At 49.4% G+C, this 12,361-nt stretch overlaps 1 protein-coding gene across 5 annotated transcripts in view; it reads right to left on the bottom strand.

Annotated features, from left to right (window-relative positions):
* MLLT10 (MLLT10 histone lysine methyltransferase DOT1L cofactor) overlaps nt 1–12,361 on the bottom strand; it is a 216,530-nt gene that overhangs the window by 162,911 nt on the left and 41,258 nt on the right. For 4 of the 5 annotated variants that reach the window (XM_075827571.1, XM_075827575.1, XM_075827572.1 and 1 more), the window contains exon 3: nt 11,716–11,878. In XM_075827571.1, the coding sequence (XP_075683686.1) occupies nt 11,716–11,878 (163 nt within the window). Of the gene's footprint in view, nt 1–11,715; nt 11,879–11,971; nt 12,181–12,361 lie in introns of those variants that run through there. The other variant, XM_075827573.1, reaches the window with a different exon arrangement.

The raw sequence follows: 12,361 nt of genomic DNA on the forward strand, positions 1-12,361 counted from the left end.
TACTTATAGGACAGAATATGAGAGGAAATCACACCTCGCTTATCATAAAGAGGAATCAGCGGGTGCAATGTGGACAGAGTAATGCAGAATTCATGACGGGGGATTCTTAGGAAGTCAAAGAAGATGGGACTTTAATGGAAATGACTCTTAGGCCTTATTCACATGAACGTATTTTACGTCCGTGATACGGACCTATGCGCTGCGTAAAACTCACAACATGTCCTAGACTTGGCCGTTTTTCGCGCAGCACACACCCATTGAAGTCAATGGGTGCGTGAAAATCGCGCACGGCACACGGAAGCATTTCCGTGTGTGGCGCGTGATTCACGCTACAGTTTTAAAATGAATGAATGAAAAAATAAGAGCACTTCCTGCTTGTAAACATAAAAACAGAGTGTCATAACGATGCTATATGTGCAAAAATCACACAGGCACGCCCCAAATACTGATGCCACACGGAACTGCTACGCTCGCAAAACGCTGCGTTTTTTGCACGGGCAATACGCACACGCTCGTATGAATAAGGCCTTAAAATGTATGCTGCCCGTGCATATTATATTGATGTTGATGGATCCTACATGATTTAATCTGGGATCCGTTGATTATCTGTTGTGTATGTGAGGACATATAAACCCCTTTAGTTGTCCGCATGTTACGAGTGTGACAATAATGTCATCAGTATAAAAAACCGCCCCGTGCCTGGACAACCCCTGTAACATTCACTTAAAGAGGCTCTGTCACCAGATTTTGCAACCCCTATCTGCTATTGCAGCAGATCGGCGCTGCAATGTAGATTACAGTAACGTTTTTATTTTTAAAAAACGAGCATTTTTGGCCAAGTTATGACCATTTTTGTATTTATGCAAATGAGGCTTGCAAAAGTCCAAGTGGGTGTGTTTAAAGTAAAAGTCCAAGTGGGCGTGTATTATGTGCGTACATCGGGGCGTTTTTACTTCTTTTACTAGCTGGGAGTTAGGAATGGGAGTGTATGATGCTGACGAATCAGCATCATCCACTTCTGTTCGTTAACACCCAGCTTCTGGCAGTGCAGACACACAGCATGTTCTCGAGAGATCACGCTGTGACGTCACTCACTTCCTGCCCCAGGTCCTGCATCGTGTCGGCCACATCGGCACCAGTTGATTCTGCAGCAGCATCAGCGTTTGCAGGTAAGTAGCTACATCGACTTACCTGCAAACGCCGATGCTGCTGCAGAATCAACTGTAGCCTCTGGTGTCGATGTGTCCTCGCTCGTCCGACACGATGCAGGACCTGGGGCAGGAAGTGAGTGACGTCACAGCGTGATCGCTCGAGAACACGCTGTGTCTGCACTGCCAGAAGCTGGGCGTTGTGAAGAGAAGTGGATGATACTTCTCGTCAGAACGCCCAGCTAGTAAAAGAAGTAAAAACGCCCCGATGTACGCACATAATACACGCCCAGTTGGACTTTTACTTTAAACGCGCCCACTTGGACTTTTGCAAGCCTCATTTGCATAAATACAAAAATGGTCATAACTTGGCCAAAAATGCTCGTTTTTTAAAAATAAAAACGTTACTGTAATCTACATTGCAGCGCCGATCTGCTGCAATAGGAGATAGGGGTTGCAAAATCTGGTGACAGAGCCTCTTTAAATTAAATGAGCTTCAGTACCAGACACAGCCACTTGTAATAGACAAGCCGCTGTGCCTGTGTGAACAATGAAGGACCACCCTTATTGTGCCGATTGTCGAGGTCCATGAGGTCAGACCCCACTGGACAGGTTAAAGGCCCTTTTACAGGGGCAGATAATGGCCTAAACAAGCGCTCGTACCTGATCAATCGCATCATTTATGCCATTCAACAAATGCTAGTACGTTGGCAGTACATCTCCCCGTGTAAACAGGGTACCTCCGGGAGGTAGGCGAATAGGCAAACTGTATGGGGACAAACGTTTGTATTAACCATCGCTTGTCCCCATACTTCCAATCATTGTTCCATGTAAATAAAAGGCCATCAATGTTAAAGTCGAGACAAACCCATGTCAGAAGTTTTGATTGGTGGGGGCCTGAGCACTGAGTCCCCTACCGATCGCTAAAATGAAGCAGCAGAAGCGCTCGGATGAGTGCTGTGCCGCTTTGTTTCTGATTGGCTTTCCTCAGGAAGCCGAGCGGCTCAACCGATAGTCAAGAGACTGTACACCACTCAGAAACTAAGCGGCACAGCGCTCACCCAAGTGTTTCCGTCGCTTCGTTTTAGCAATTGGTGGGGGTCTCAGCACTTGGACCCCCGCTGATCAAAACTTCTGACTTGGTTACCCTTTAAGATCAGACCTACAATCATGAGCCAGAATCCTAGGATCAGAGTCTGCTAGTTTGTTTAAGGCTATGTTCACACGCTTAACAAAAAACAGCTGTAAAAATACGGAGCGGTTCTCAAGGGAAAACAGCCTCTGATTTTCACCTGTTTTTTTAAGCATCAAGCGTTTTTTGATGCGTGTTTTTACGGACGTTTTTGGAGCTATTTTTCTATTGACCCGATGAAAAACGGCTCCAAAAACGGCTCAAGAAGTGACATGCGCTACTTTTTAACGGGACGTTTTTTACACGCCGTTTTTAAAAACCGCCGCGTAAAAAGCACTCCGTGGGAACGAAACGCCGTTTTTCCCATTGAACTCAATGGACAGATGTTTGGAGGCGTTCAGCCCCCGTATTTTCCGCCATTTTTTTGGCGTTTATGGCTTCAAAAAACGGCTGAAAATAGGCCACGTGAACATACCCTCAGTCCTACACTGTTAGGCCAGGAATACACGGTGACTTCAGACATTGTGCCACGCGGCATCCTGAATCATGCAATAGGAACGAATCTCACAGTCCAGTAAAAATCAATATGAAATGGGTTTTTCCGGGACTTTGCATATAAGGTGTGTTTTTCAAACTGAGAGTCCTTCACAGCCGATTGGCAGAGCAAGGCCAGGTGCCCACACCCATGACATGTTCAGTATGTCAGGTGCTGCGGATGAAACCATCCATGGTCAATAGGCAGGCTTGTTGCTATTATTTGAAAGGCTTTGTCCTGGTCAAGTAAGAACGGTCAAATACAAGGAGCTAAATAGCCAATGTGCCCAAAAATTTGTTGAAGTCACCAGACTTTTTGGGCTGTCTTCTATTGATGTCTAAGGTGGTAACCGGAGATGTGGGAATGCAAAAATAACTACTTATAGACCGGTCAACTAAACCACAAGAAGAAACAACTGTCTGACATGAAATCTTATAATATAATAAGTTCTGTATCACAAGTGGCATTACTAGCACGCAACGTCAGAATCGGGGGCCCAGTGCCAGCGTATCCAGCAAACGAGCACCTCATGGCACCAAGGCAAAACCAGAGTCCAGTAAAGGACCACAGCAACTATTCCCAAAGTCAGCCAAACCACTGAAGCACCAATACCTGGGTCCTCCAGAGCGGGGGGGGGGGGGTCGTCACTGCTTGTAGCGGCTGTTAGGGGACCTGCAGAATGGCTCCTACCCTATATTACCAGTCATGACGTTTCCCGCCCCTGGCGACTGATATTTGCCCTTGAACCTGGGTCGTCACTTTCCTGCATGTCACTGTACGGGAAGCAGTTTCCTGCGCAGGAGGGAATATTACGTTCAGGACATTTTGTTCTCTCCCAAGAGAAAGGGTATATGTAGAAAGCCCAATCATTTTACTAGTACATAAGAAGTAGACAATATACATACAAAAAAAAAAACAACCGTTTATGGAACATGCTAAGGGTCAGTTCACACTGAGGCTTTTGTCAGGCAGAAAAAAATCTGCCTCAAAATACGTTCAGGATTTTTGAGGCAATTTTTGAAATTCCAGCGGGTTTTTTTATACTTTCTTTAAGGCGTTTTCTACCATGGTTTTCTTAAGGCAGTTTATCTAAATTAAATGCTAAAAAATTTGTTTTTTAGTAAAAAAAAAAATAGCAAACGGTTTTTGTGTTAAAAAAAAACGCACCAAAACACACTTCAAATGAGCGGTGTTTTTTCTTTGCCTCCTATTAATTTCAATGGATGTTCAGAGGCAAAAGCCGCTCCAATATAGGGCATGCCGCTTCTTTTTCTCCACGAGCGATCAAAAAATGCACGCGGAAAAACGTCTCTGCCCCCTTTTGAAATTAATTTGGGGCATTTTTTGGGTGATTCGCGGTTTCCACATTAAAATTAGCGCCAAAAAACGATGTGTGAAATGGGCCTTAAATTCTAGTAAAAGAAAGTGATTCCAACCGAAAAACTAGGCATTACCTAAATAAGTTAGGATTGCCAGTAACAGGAGTTACAACCATAAGAGCCCATGCCCACGGCCCGCATCATTTCACGTAAGGAAGATGGCCACAGATCAGTAGACCATCAGAGTGCTTGGGCAGGATAGACAGGGACATTTTTTTCTTCACAAGATAGTGGCGCTTGACATAAGGTGTTGATGTTGCAGGCACAAAGTTTCGCTGTCCTTACTGTAATTCGAAGGTGGTGTTGCGCTCTCACAGCACCACTTAATAGGAAGCCCATGACTGGTAGGGCTCTTCTCGTGTGCTGGAGTGGCGAACAACACCACCGAACTAGAGCGGGTGGATGTACAGCAGGCACTCTACTCCTTTTAGGTACTAATGTGCCTGCAGTTAAAGTGCCCCTGCTTTATGACAGTGGCACACGCTTGTTCTACCAACCACCAGAGCCGCTTCACTATTTTCCTCAGTCATTATTACAGATGGACAATCATTACAACAAGGGCAACAGTGAAGAATCAATCCCAAGATACAAAATATCCTCCCGTGCCTTTTACCAAGAAGCAGCACAACAGTGAACGTCAGATCGCGGGAAGGTCTTAGGCTGGGTATTTCGGCCGCAAGTCCCGGACCGAACACACTGCAGGGAGCCGGGCTCCTAGCATCATAGTTATGTACGACGCTAGGAGTCCCTGCCTCGCTGCCGGACAACTGTCCCGTACTGAAAACATGATTACAGTACGGGACAGTTGTCCCGCAGCGAGGCAGGGACTCCTAGCGTCGTACATAACTATGATGCTAGGAGCCCGGCTCCCTGCAGTGTGTTCGGTCCGGGACTTGCGGCCGAAATACGTTCCGCCATTATGGACGTAACATGTGAACCCAGCCTTACCATTAATGACCAGTTTAAGTTCCTGGCTACACAACCTCTACTGGGCGGCCACACAGCCAGGCACATTGTAAGACTCAGTGGGCAAGCATCCTTGTTACCCATAAAAATCACATTTCTCTGCACAGGAGGACTAATACCCATGACTGGTGTGATCCAACACCTTTCACTCCACACCCACCGCCCAGATACAGGCAGCAACACAAACTGGCAGACATGTGACATTGGTTCCTACGTGCAAAAAAATATAGCTCTGCCCCTATAAATCCTGCAAACGTTCCCATTATACCAGGTCACTTGCACCAAAGGGCACAAACAGCAATAAAACCAGGCTTTACTACCAATGCCAACTCTCAGCTTTAGTTGTAAGTTACTGAATACCAATGTTTGTCAACCAGTCCTAAATAATTTCTAGCATGATATTAAGTGTAGAGCGGGCGGTGTGAGGAGTAATAGGACGTGTAATGAGGGTGCCTGGCACTCTTGTGGAGGTAACTGGTACAAGAGTATGACTGGCAACAGTGGGGGTGTCTCGTACTAGTGTGACCTTGGCACTGGTGCAGGTGTAACTGGCGTGGCTGCCACAGGTGCGGGTCTGACTGGTAGAAGCGTATGACTAATTAGTGGGGGCATGACTGATACTAGTGTATGCTGACACAGATGGGGATGAGACTAATACTGTTGTCATTGGTGGGGAGGTGCTGGTATTAGTGCAACCTTGGCACTGGTGGGGGTGTATCTAGTACTAATGTGTGGCACTTTTAGGGGGTGTTGTTACTAGTGTGCGACTGGCACTGGTGGGGTGTGACTGGCACTAGTGTGTAATTGGCACTGGTGGAGGCTTTCGGTTAGTAGTGTGTAATTGGCACTAATGAGGATGTAACTGGTACTAGTGTGCGATTGGCACTGGTGGGGATGTAACTGGTACTAGTATGTGATTGGCACTCATGGGGGTGTGACTGGCACTGTTGATGTTACTGGTACTAGTATGTGATTTGCACTAGTGGAGCAGAGAATACTAATATGTGGCTGACACTGGTGCGGTGAGCTGTTAATAGTGTGTGGCTGGCCTTGGTGGAGATGACATGTTACTAGTTTGTGACTGGCACAGGTAGGGGTGAGATGTTACTAGTGTGTGACTGGCACTGGTCGGGGTGAGATGTTACTAGTGTGTGACTGGCACTGGTCGGGGTGAAAGGTTACTAATGTCTGACTAGCGATAGTGAAGGTGAGATATTACTTATGTGAGGCTAGAACTGGTGGGGGTGAGATGTTACTAGTATGTGACTGGCACTGGTGGGGGTGAGATGTTACTAGTACATGACTGGCATTGGTGGGGGTGTAATTGGCACTGGTGGAGGTGAGATGTTACTAGTGTGTGATTGGCACTGGTGGGTGTGAGATGTTACTAGTGTGTGATTGGCACTGGTGGGGGTGAGATGTTACTAGTGTGTGGTTAGCACTGGTGGGGGTGAGATGTTACTAGTACATGACTGGCATTGGTGGGGGTGTAATTGGCACTGGTGGAGGTGAGATGTTACTAGTGTGTGATTGGCACTGGTGGGTGTGAGATGTTACTAGTGTGTGATTGGAACTGGTAGGGGTGAGATGTTACTAGTGTGTGATTGGCACTGGTGGGGGTGAGATGTTACTAGTGTGTGGTTAGCACTGGTGGGGGTGATATAGTATGTGACTGGCACTGGTGGGGGCGAGATGTTACTAGTGTGCGACTAGCACAGGTGGGGGTGAGATGTTGCTAGTATGGGCTTGGCACTGGTGGGGGTGAGATGTTACTAGTGCGAGAATGGCACTGGTGGGGATGAGATGTTACTAGTGCGAGAATGGAACTGGTGGGGATGAGATGTTACAAGTGCGTGACTGGCACTGGTGAGGGCGAGATGTTACTAGTGCGAGACTGGCACTGATGGCGGTGAGAGGTTACTTCTGCGCGACTGGTGTGGGTGAGATATTACTAGTGCGCGACTGGCACTGGTGGGGATGAGATGTTACTAGTATGTGACTGGCACTGGTGTGGGTGAGATATTACTAGTGTGCGACTGGCACTGGTGGGGATGAGATGTTACTAGTATGTGACTGGCAAGGGTGAGATGTTACTAGTATGTGACTGGCACTGGTGGGGGTGAGATGTTACTAGTATGTGATTGGCACTGGTGGGGGTGAGCTGTTACTAGTACATGACTGGCATTGGTGGGGGTGTAATTGGCACTGGTGGGTGTGAGATGTTACTAGTGTGTCATTGGCACTGGTGGGGGCGAGATGTTACTAGTGTGTGGTTAGCACTGGTGGGGGTGATATAGTATGTGACTGGCACTGGTGGGGGCGAGATGTTACTAGTATGGGATTGGCACTGGTGGGGGTGAGATGTTACTAGTGCGAGAATGGCACTGGTCGGTGTGAGATGTTACTAGTGCGTGACTGGCACTGGTGAGGGTGAGATGTTACTAGTGCGAAACTGGCACTGGTGGAGGTGAGAGGTTACTAGTGCGTGACTGGCACTGGTGAGGGTGAGATGTTACTAGTGCGAAACTGGCACTGGTGGGGGTGAGAGGTTACTTCTGCACGACTGGCACTGGTGGGACGTTACTCGTGCGCGACCAGCACTGGTGGGGGTGAGACGTTACTCGTGCGCGACCGGCACTGGTGGGGGTGAGACGTTGCTAATGTGTGACTGGCACTGGTGGGGGTGAGCTGTTACTAGTGTGTGGCTAGCACCGGTGGGGGTTGTGATTGGCACTGGTGGGGGTGAGATGTTACTATTGTGTGGCTAGCACTGGTGGGTTGTGATTGGCACTGGTGGAGGCGAGATGTTACTAGTATGTGACTGCCACTGGTGGGGGTGTGATTGGCACTGGTGGGGGTGAGATGTTACTAGTACGTGACTGGCACTGGTGGGGGTGTGATTGGCACTGGTGGGTGTGAGATGTTACTAGTATGTGACTGGCACTGGTGGGGGTGCGATTAGCACTGCTGGGGGTGAGATGTTACTCGTGTGTGATTGTCATTGGTAGGGGTGAGATGTTACTAGTACATGACTGCCACTGGTGGCGGTGTGATTGGCACTGGTGGGGGTGAGATGTACTCGTGTGTGATTGCCACTGGTGGGGGTGAGATGTTATTAGTTTGTGGTTGGCACTGGTGGGGGTGAGATGTTACTAGTTTGTTGTAGGGATGTCACGATACCAGAATTTGGACTTCGATACCGATACTTCGTGTAGTATTGCGATTTCGATACCAAAACGATACATTGCCAACAGTAATAAAAAAAAGTTCTTCCATTTTGTGATGTGAGGTGTGATGATGAATTTAACCTCCACGTGCCGAACATTAATAGTAATTAACCCCATTATGTTTCTCAGTCATAATGGGTTAATGTGAGGTACATGATGGGGTTAATTACTATTAATGTGAGGCACATGGAGGTTAAATTCATCACACCTTGTGCCTCACATTAATACGTGAAAGCAGTTTTTATTTTTATTTATTTTTACAGCGTAATTGTTGTGCAGGTTATTACGGCCGCGCCAATACAGAATGTGTGTATGTTTTATGTATTGAGACTTATTTTAATGTTTATTGTAAAAAAAGGTGTATGTGTATTTTTTTTTAATTTAATATTACTTTATTTTTAAAACTTTAATGTACTGGCATAGATCAGATATATGCCAGTACATTAGCCTGTGTTCGGATATTACACAGGCAGTTGTTAGGGAATACTTAGGTATGTCCTAACAGGAAATATGGTAGGACAGCCCTGGGGTCCTTCAATGGACCCTGGGCTGTCTGGCCATATATGGTATGGCCCTCGATCGCGACACAGGAATTCCCTGTGACACGATCCAGGGGCATCCCCCATTCTCATTTTCCCCTGAATGCTGCAGTCAGCTTTGATCGCAGCATTCAGGAGAATAGCGATGGAGAGGAGAGGTTTCTCTCATCTCCGCCGTTACAGCGGGACTGCGGCTGTGTAATACAGCCATTGCCCGTCTCCTGATAGGAAGTGCACGCGCGGTCAGCATGAGGTGATGCGGCCGGCGCTGTGCTAATGAGCGGCGGTGAGGCACTAAGGACAGAACATGGGGGTGTTTTGAAGTGCGCCCGCCATGTTCTTTCTTTATTGCCGGCAATCATTAGTGAGGCGCCGGCCGCATCACCTCATCCTGACCCTGCGCACTTGTTATCAGGACTCAGGAGCGGGGCAATGACTGTATTACACAGCCGCAGCCCCGCTCTCATACATTCATATGTTACTATACTGAGCTATGCGGCCGCACAGCTTAGTATCGAAATACATGAAATAACGGTATCGAACCGTTGGGGGATGCAAAGTATCGAAACAGTATCGAAGTTTCGATGCATCGTGCATCCCTAGTTTGTTGATGGCACTGGTGGGGGTGTGACTGGAACTGGTGGAGGTGAGCAGTTACTAGTGTGTGGCTGGCACTGGTCGGGGTGAGATGTTACTAGTGTGTGACTGGCACTGGGGATGGTGTGACTGGCACTGGGGGTGGTGTGACTAGCACTGGAGGGGTGAGCTGTTACTAGTGTGTGACTGGCACTGGTGGGGGTGTGATTGGCAGTGATGGAGGCAAGATGATACTAGTATGTGACTGGCACTGGTGAGGGTGTGATTGGCACTGGGGGGGGGGTGAGATGTTACTAGTATGTAATTGGCATTGGTGGGGGTGAGATTGGCATGTTACTAGTATGTGACTTGCACTAGTGGGGGTGTGATTGGCACAGGTGTGGGTGAGATATTACTAGTATGTGACTGGCACTGGTGGGGGTGTGATTGGCACTGGTGGGGGCGAGATGTTACTAGTGTGCGACTGGCACAGGTGGGAGCGAGATGTTACTAGTGTGTGGCTGGCACTGGTGGGGTGAGATGTTACTAGTGTGCGACTGGCACTGGTGGGGATGAGATGTTACTAGTGCGTGACTGGCACTGGTGGGGGTGAGATGTTACTAGTGCCCGACTGGCACTGGTGGGGGTGAGATGTTACTAGTGCCCGACTGGCACTGGTGGGGGTAAGATGTTACTAGTGCCCGACTGGCACTGGTGGGGGTAAGATGTTACTAGTGCCCGACTGGCACTGGTGGGGGTGAGATGTTACTAGTGCCCGACTGGCACTGGAGGGGGTGAGACGTTACTCGTGCACGACTGGCACTGGTGGGGTGAGGTTACTAGAGTGTGACTGGCACTGGTGGAGGCGAGATGTTACTAGTATGTGACTGGCACTGGTGGGGGTGAGATGTTACTAGTATGTAATTGGCATTGGTGGGGGTGAGATTGGCATGTTACTAGTATGTGACTTGCACTAGTGGGGGTGTGATTGGCACTGGTGGGGGTGAGATGTTACTAGTGTGTGTGGTTGGCACTGGTGGAGGTGAGATGTTACTTGTATGTGACTGGCACTGGTGTGGGTGTGACTGGTACTGCTGGGGGTGAGCTGTTACTTGTGTGTGCTTGGCACTGGTGGGGTGAGATGTTACTAGTGTGTGGCTGGCACTAGTGGGGGGTGAGATGTTACTAGTTTGTGGCTGGCACTGGTGGCGGTGTGATTGGCACTGGTGGAGGCGAGATGTTACTAGTATGTGACTGGCACTGGTGGGGGTGAGATGTTACTTGTATGTGACTGGCACTGGTGTGGGTGTGACTCGTACTGCTGGGGGTGAGCTGTTACTTGTGTGTGCTTGGCACTGGTGGGGTGAGATGTTACTAGTTTGTGGCTGGCACTGGCGGCGGTGTGATTGGCACAGGTGGGGTGAGATGTTACTCGTGTATGGCTGGTACTGGTGGGGGTGAGATGTTACTAGTTTGTGGCTGGCACTGGTGGGGGTGTGACTGGCACTGGTGGAGGTGAGCGGTTACTAACTTACTAGTGTGTGCGGCTGGTACTGGTGGGGGTAAGCGGTTACTAGTGTGTGTGTGGCTGGCACCGGAGGGGGTGAGATGTTACTAGTATGTGACTTGCACTGGTGGGGGGTGTGATTGGCACTGGTGGGAGTGAGATGTTACTAGTGTGTGACTGGCACTGGTGGGGGCGAGATGTTACTAGTGTGTGGCTGGCACTGGTGGGGGCGAGATGTTACTAGTGTGTGACTGGCACTGGTGGGGGTGAGATGTTACTAGTGTGTGACTGGCACTGGTGGGGGTGAGATGTTACTAGTGTGTGGCTGGGACTGGAGGGGTTGAGATGTTACTAGTGTGTGACTGGCACTGGGGGTGGTGTAACTGGTACTAGAGGGGGTGAGATGTTACTAGTGTGTGACTGGTACTGGTGGGGGTGAGCTGTTACTAGTATGTGACTGGCACTGGGGGTGGTGTGACTGGCACTGGTGGGGGTAAACTGTTACTAGTGTGTGACTGCCACTGGTGGGGGTGAGATGTTACTAGTGTGTGACTGGGGGTGGTGTGGCTGGTACTGGAGGGGGTGAGCTGTTACCAGTGTGTGGCTGGCACCCATGTGTGTAGTGAGGTGACATGACAGCCCCCTCCTGTGTTGGCAGCACCCCGCCCCCTGGGCTCTCCCCTCCTCCCTCACATGTCAGGGTTACCTTGATGCACCGCCACATTGCAGCCGTGCCCGTCGCAGTACACCAGTGGGTTCTCGGCCCAGCCCCTCTCGTCCGAGCACACGCAGCAGCCTCCGATCATCTCCTTCATACTAGTCGTCAGCTCTTCCTCTTCGGTTGTCAGGGCCAGATCTCCGGACACCATCTACAGGACACCGAACACAACAAGCACCGGTTACTCCTCTACGCTGCCGAGGCTCGGCTCCCCGCGCCGGCCGACGCCTGCCACCCGCATTACTTGCTCTGGAGCCGCCTCATGTCGCCGGGGCTGCCCGGACTGGCAGAGGGGGCAGGATCACGACGACGAAAGGTGAACACTGCGCATGCGCTGTGATGACACCAATGTCAACTACTACAACAGCGCCTGTAGAGGCGGAACGTTGTAACTACGGCACAGAAAGGAGTAGTGGAAGTGGACAGCTGGGGGCGGGGTGTGTGTCCTGGGAATGCGTTGCCAATGGCGGCGTGTTTATTTCCTCTCCCTCCTCTATTTATGTTTGGCGCTGCAAACACATTACACGTGCATGTGTGGTAGGTTTCCAATGTGTATATCAGCAGAAGGCATCTAGCGCTCGTCTGGCTGGCTGGCTTGCTTCATGTCGGTAAAGGGTTCTCGGGAAGTTTTATA

This window comes from Rhinoderma darwinii, chromosome 5 (assembly GCF_050947455.1).
Source record: "Rhinoderma darwinii isolate aRhiDar2 chromosome 5, aRhiDar2.hap1, whole genome shotgun sequence".
Taxonomy (NCBI): domain Eukaryota; kingdom Metazoa; phylum Chordata; class Amphibia; order Anura; family Rhinodermatidae; genus Rhinoderma; species Rhinoderma darwinii.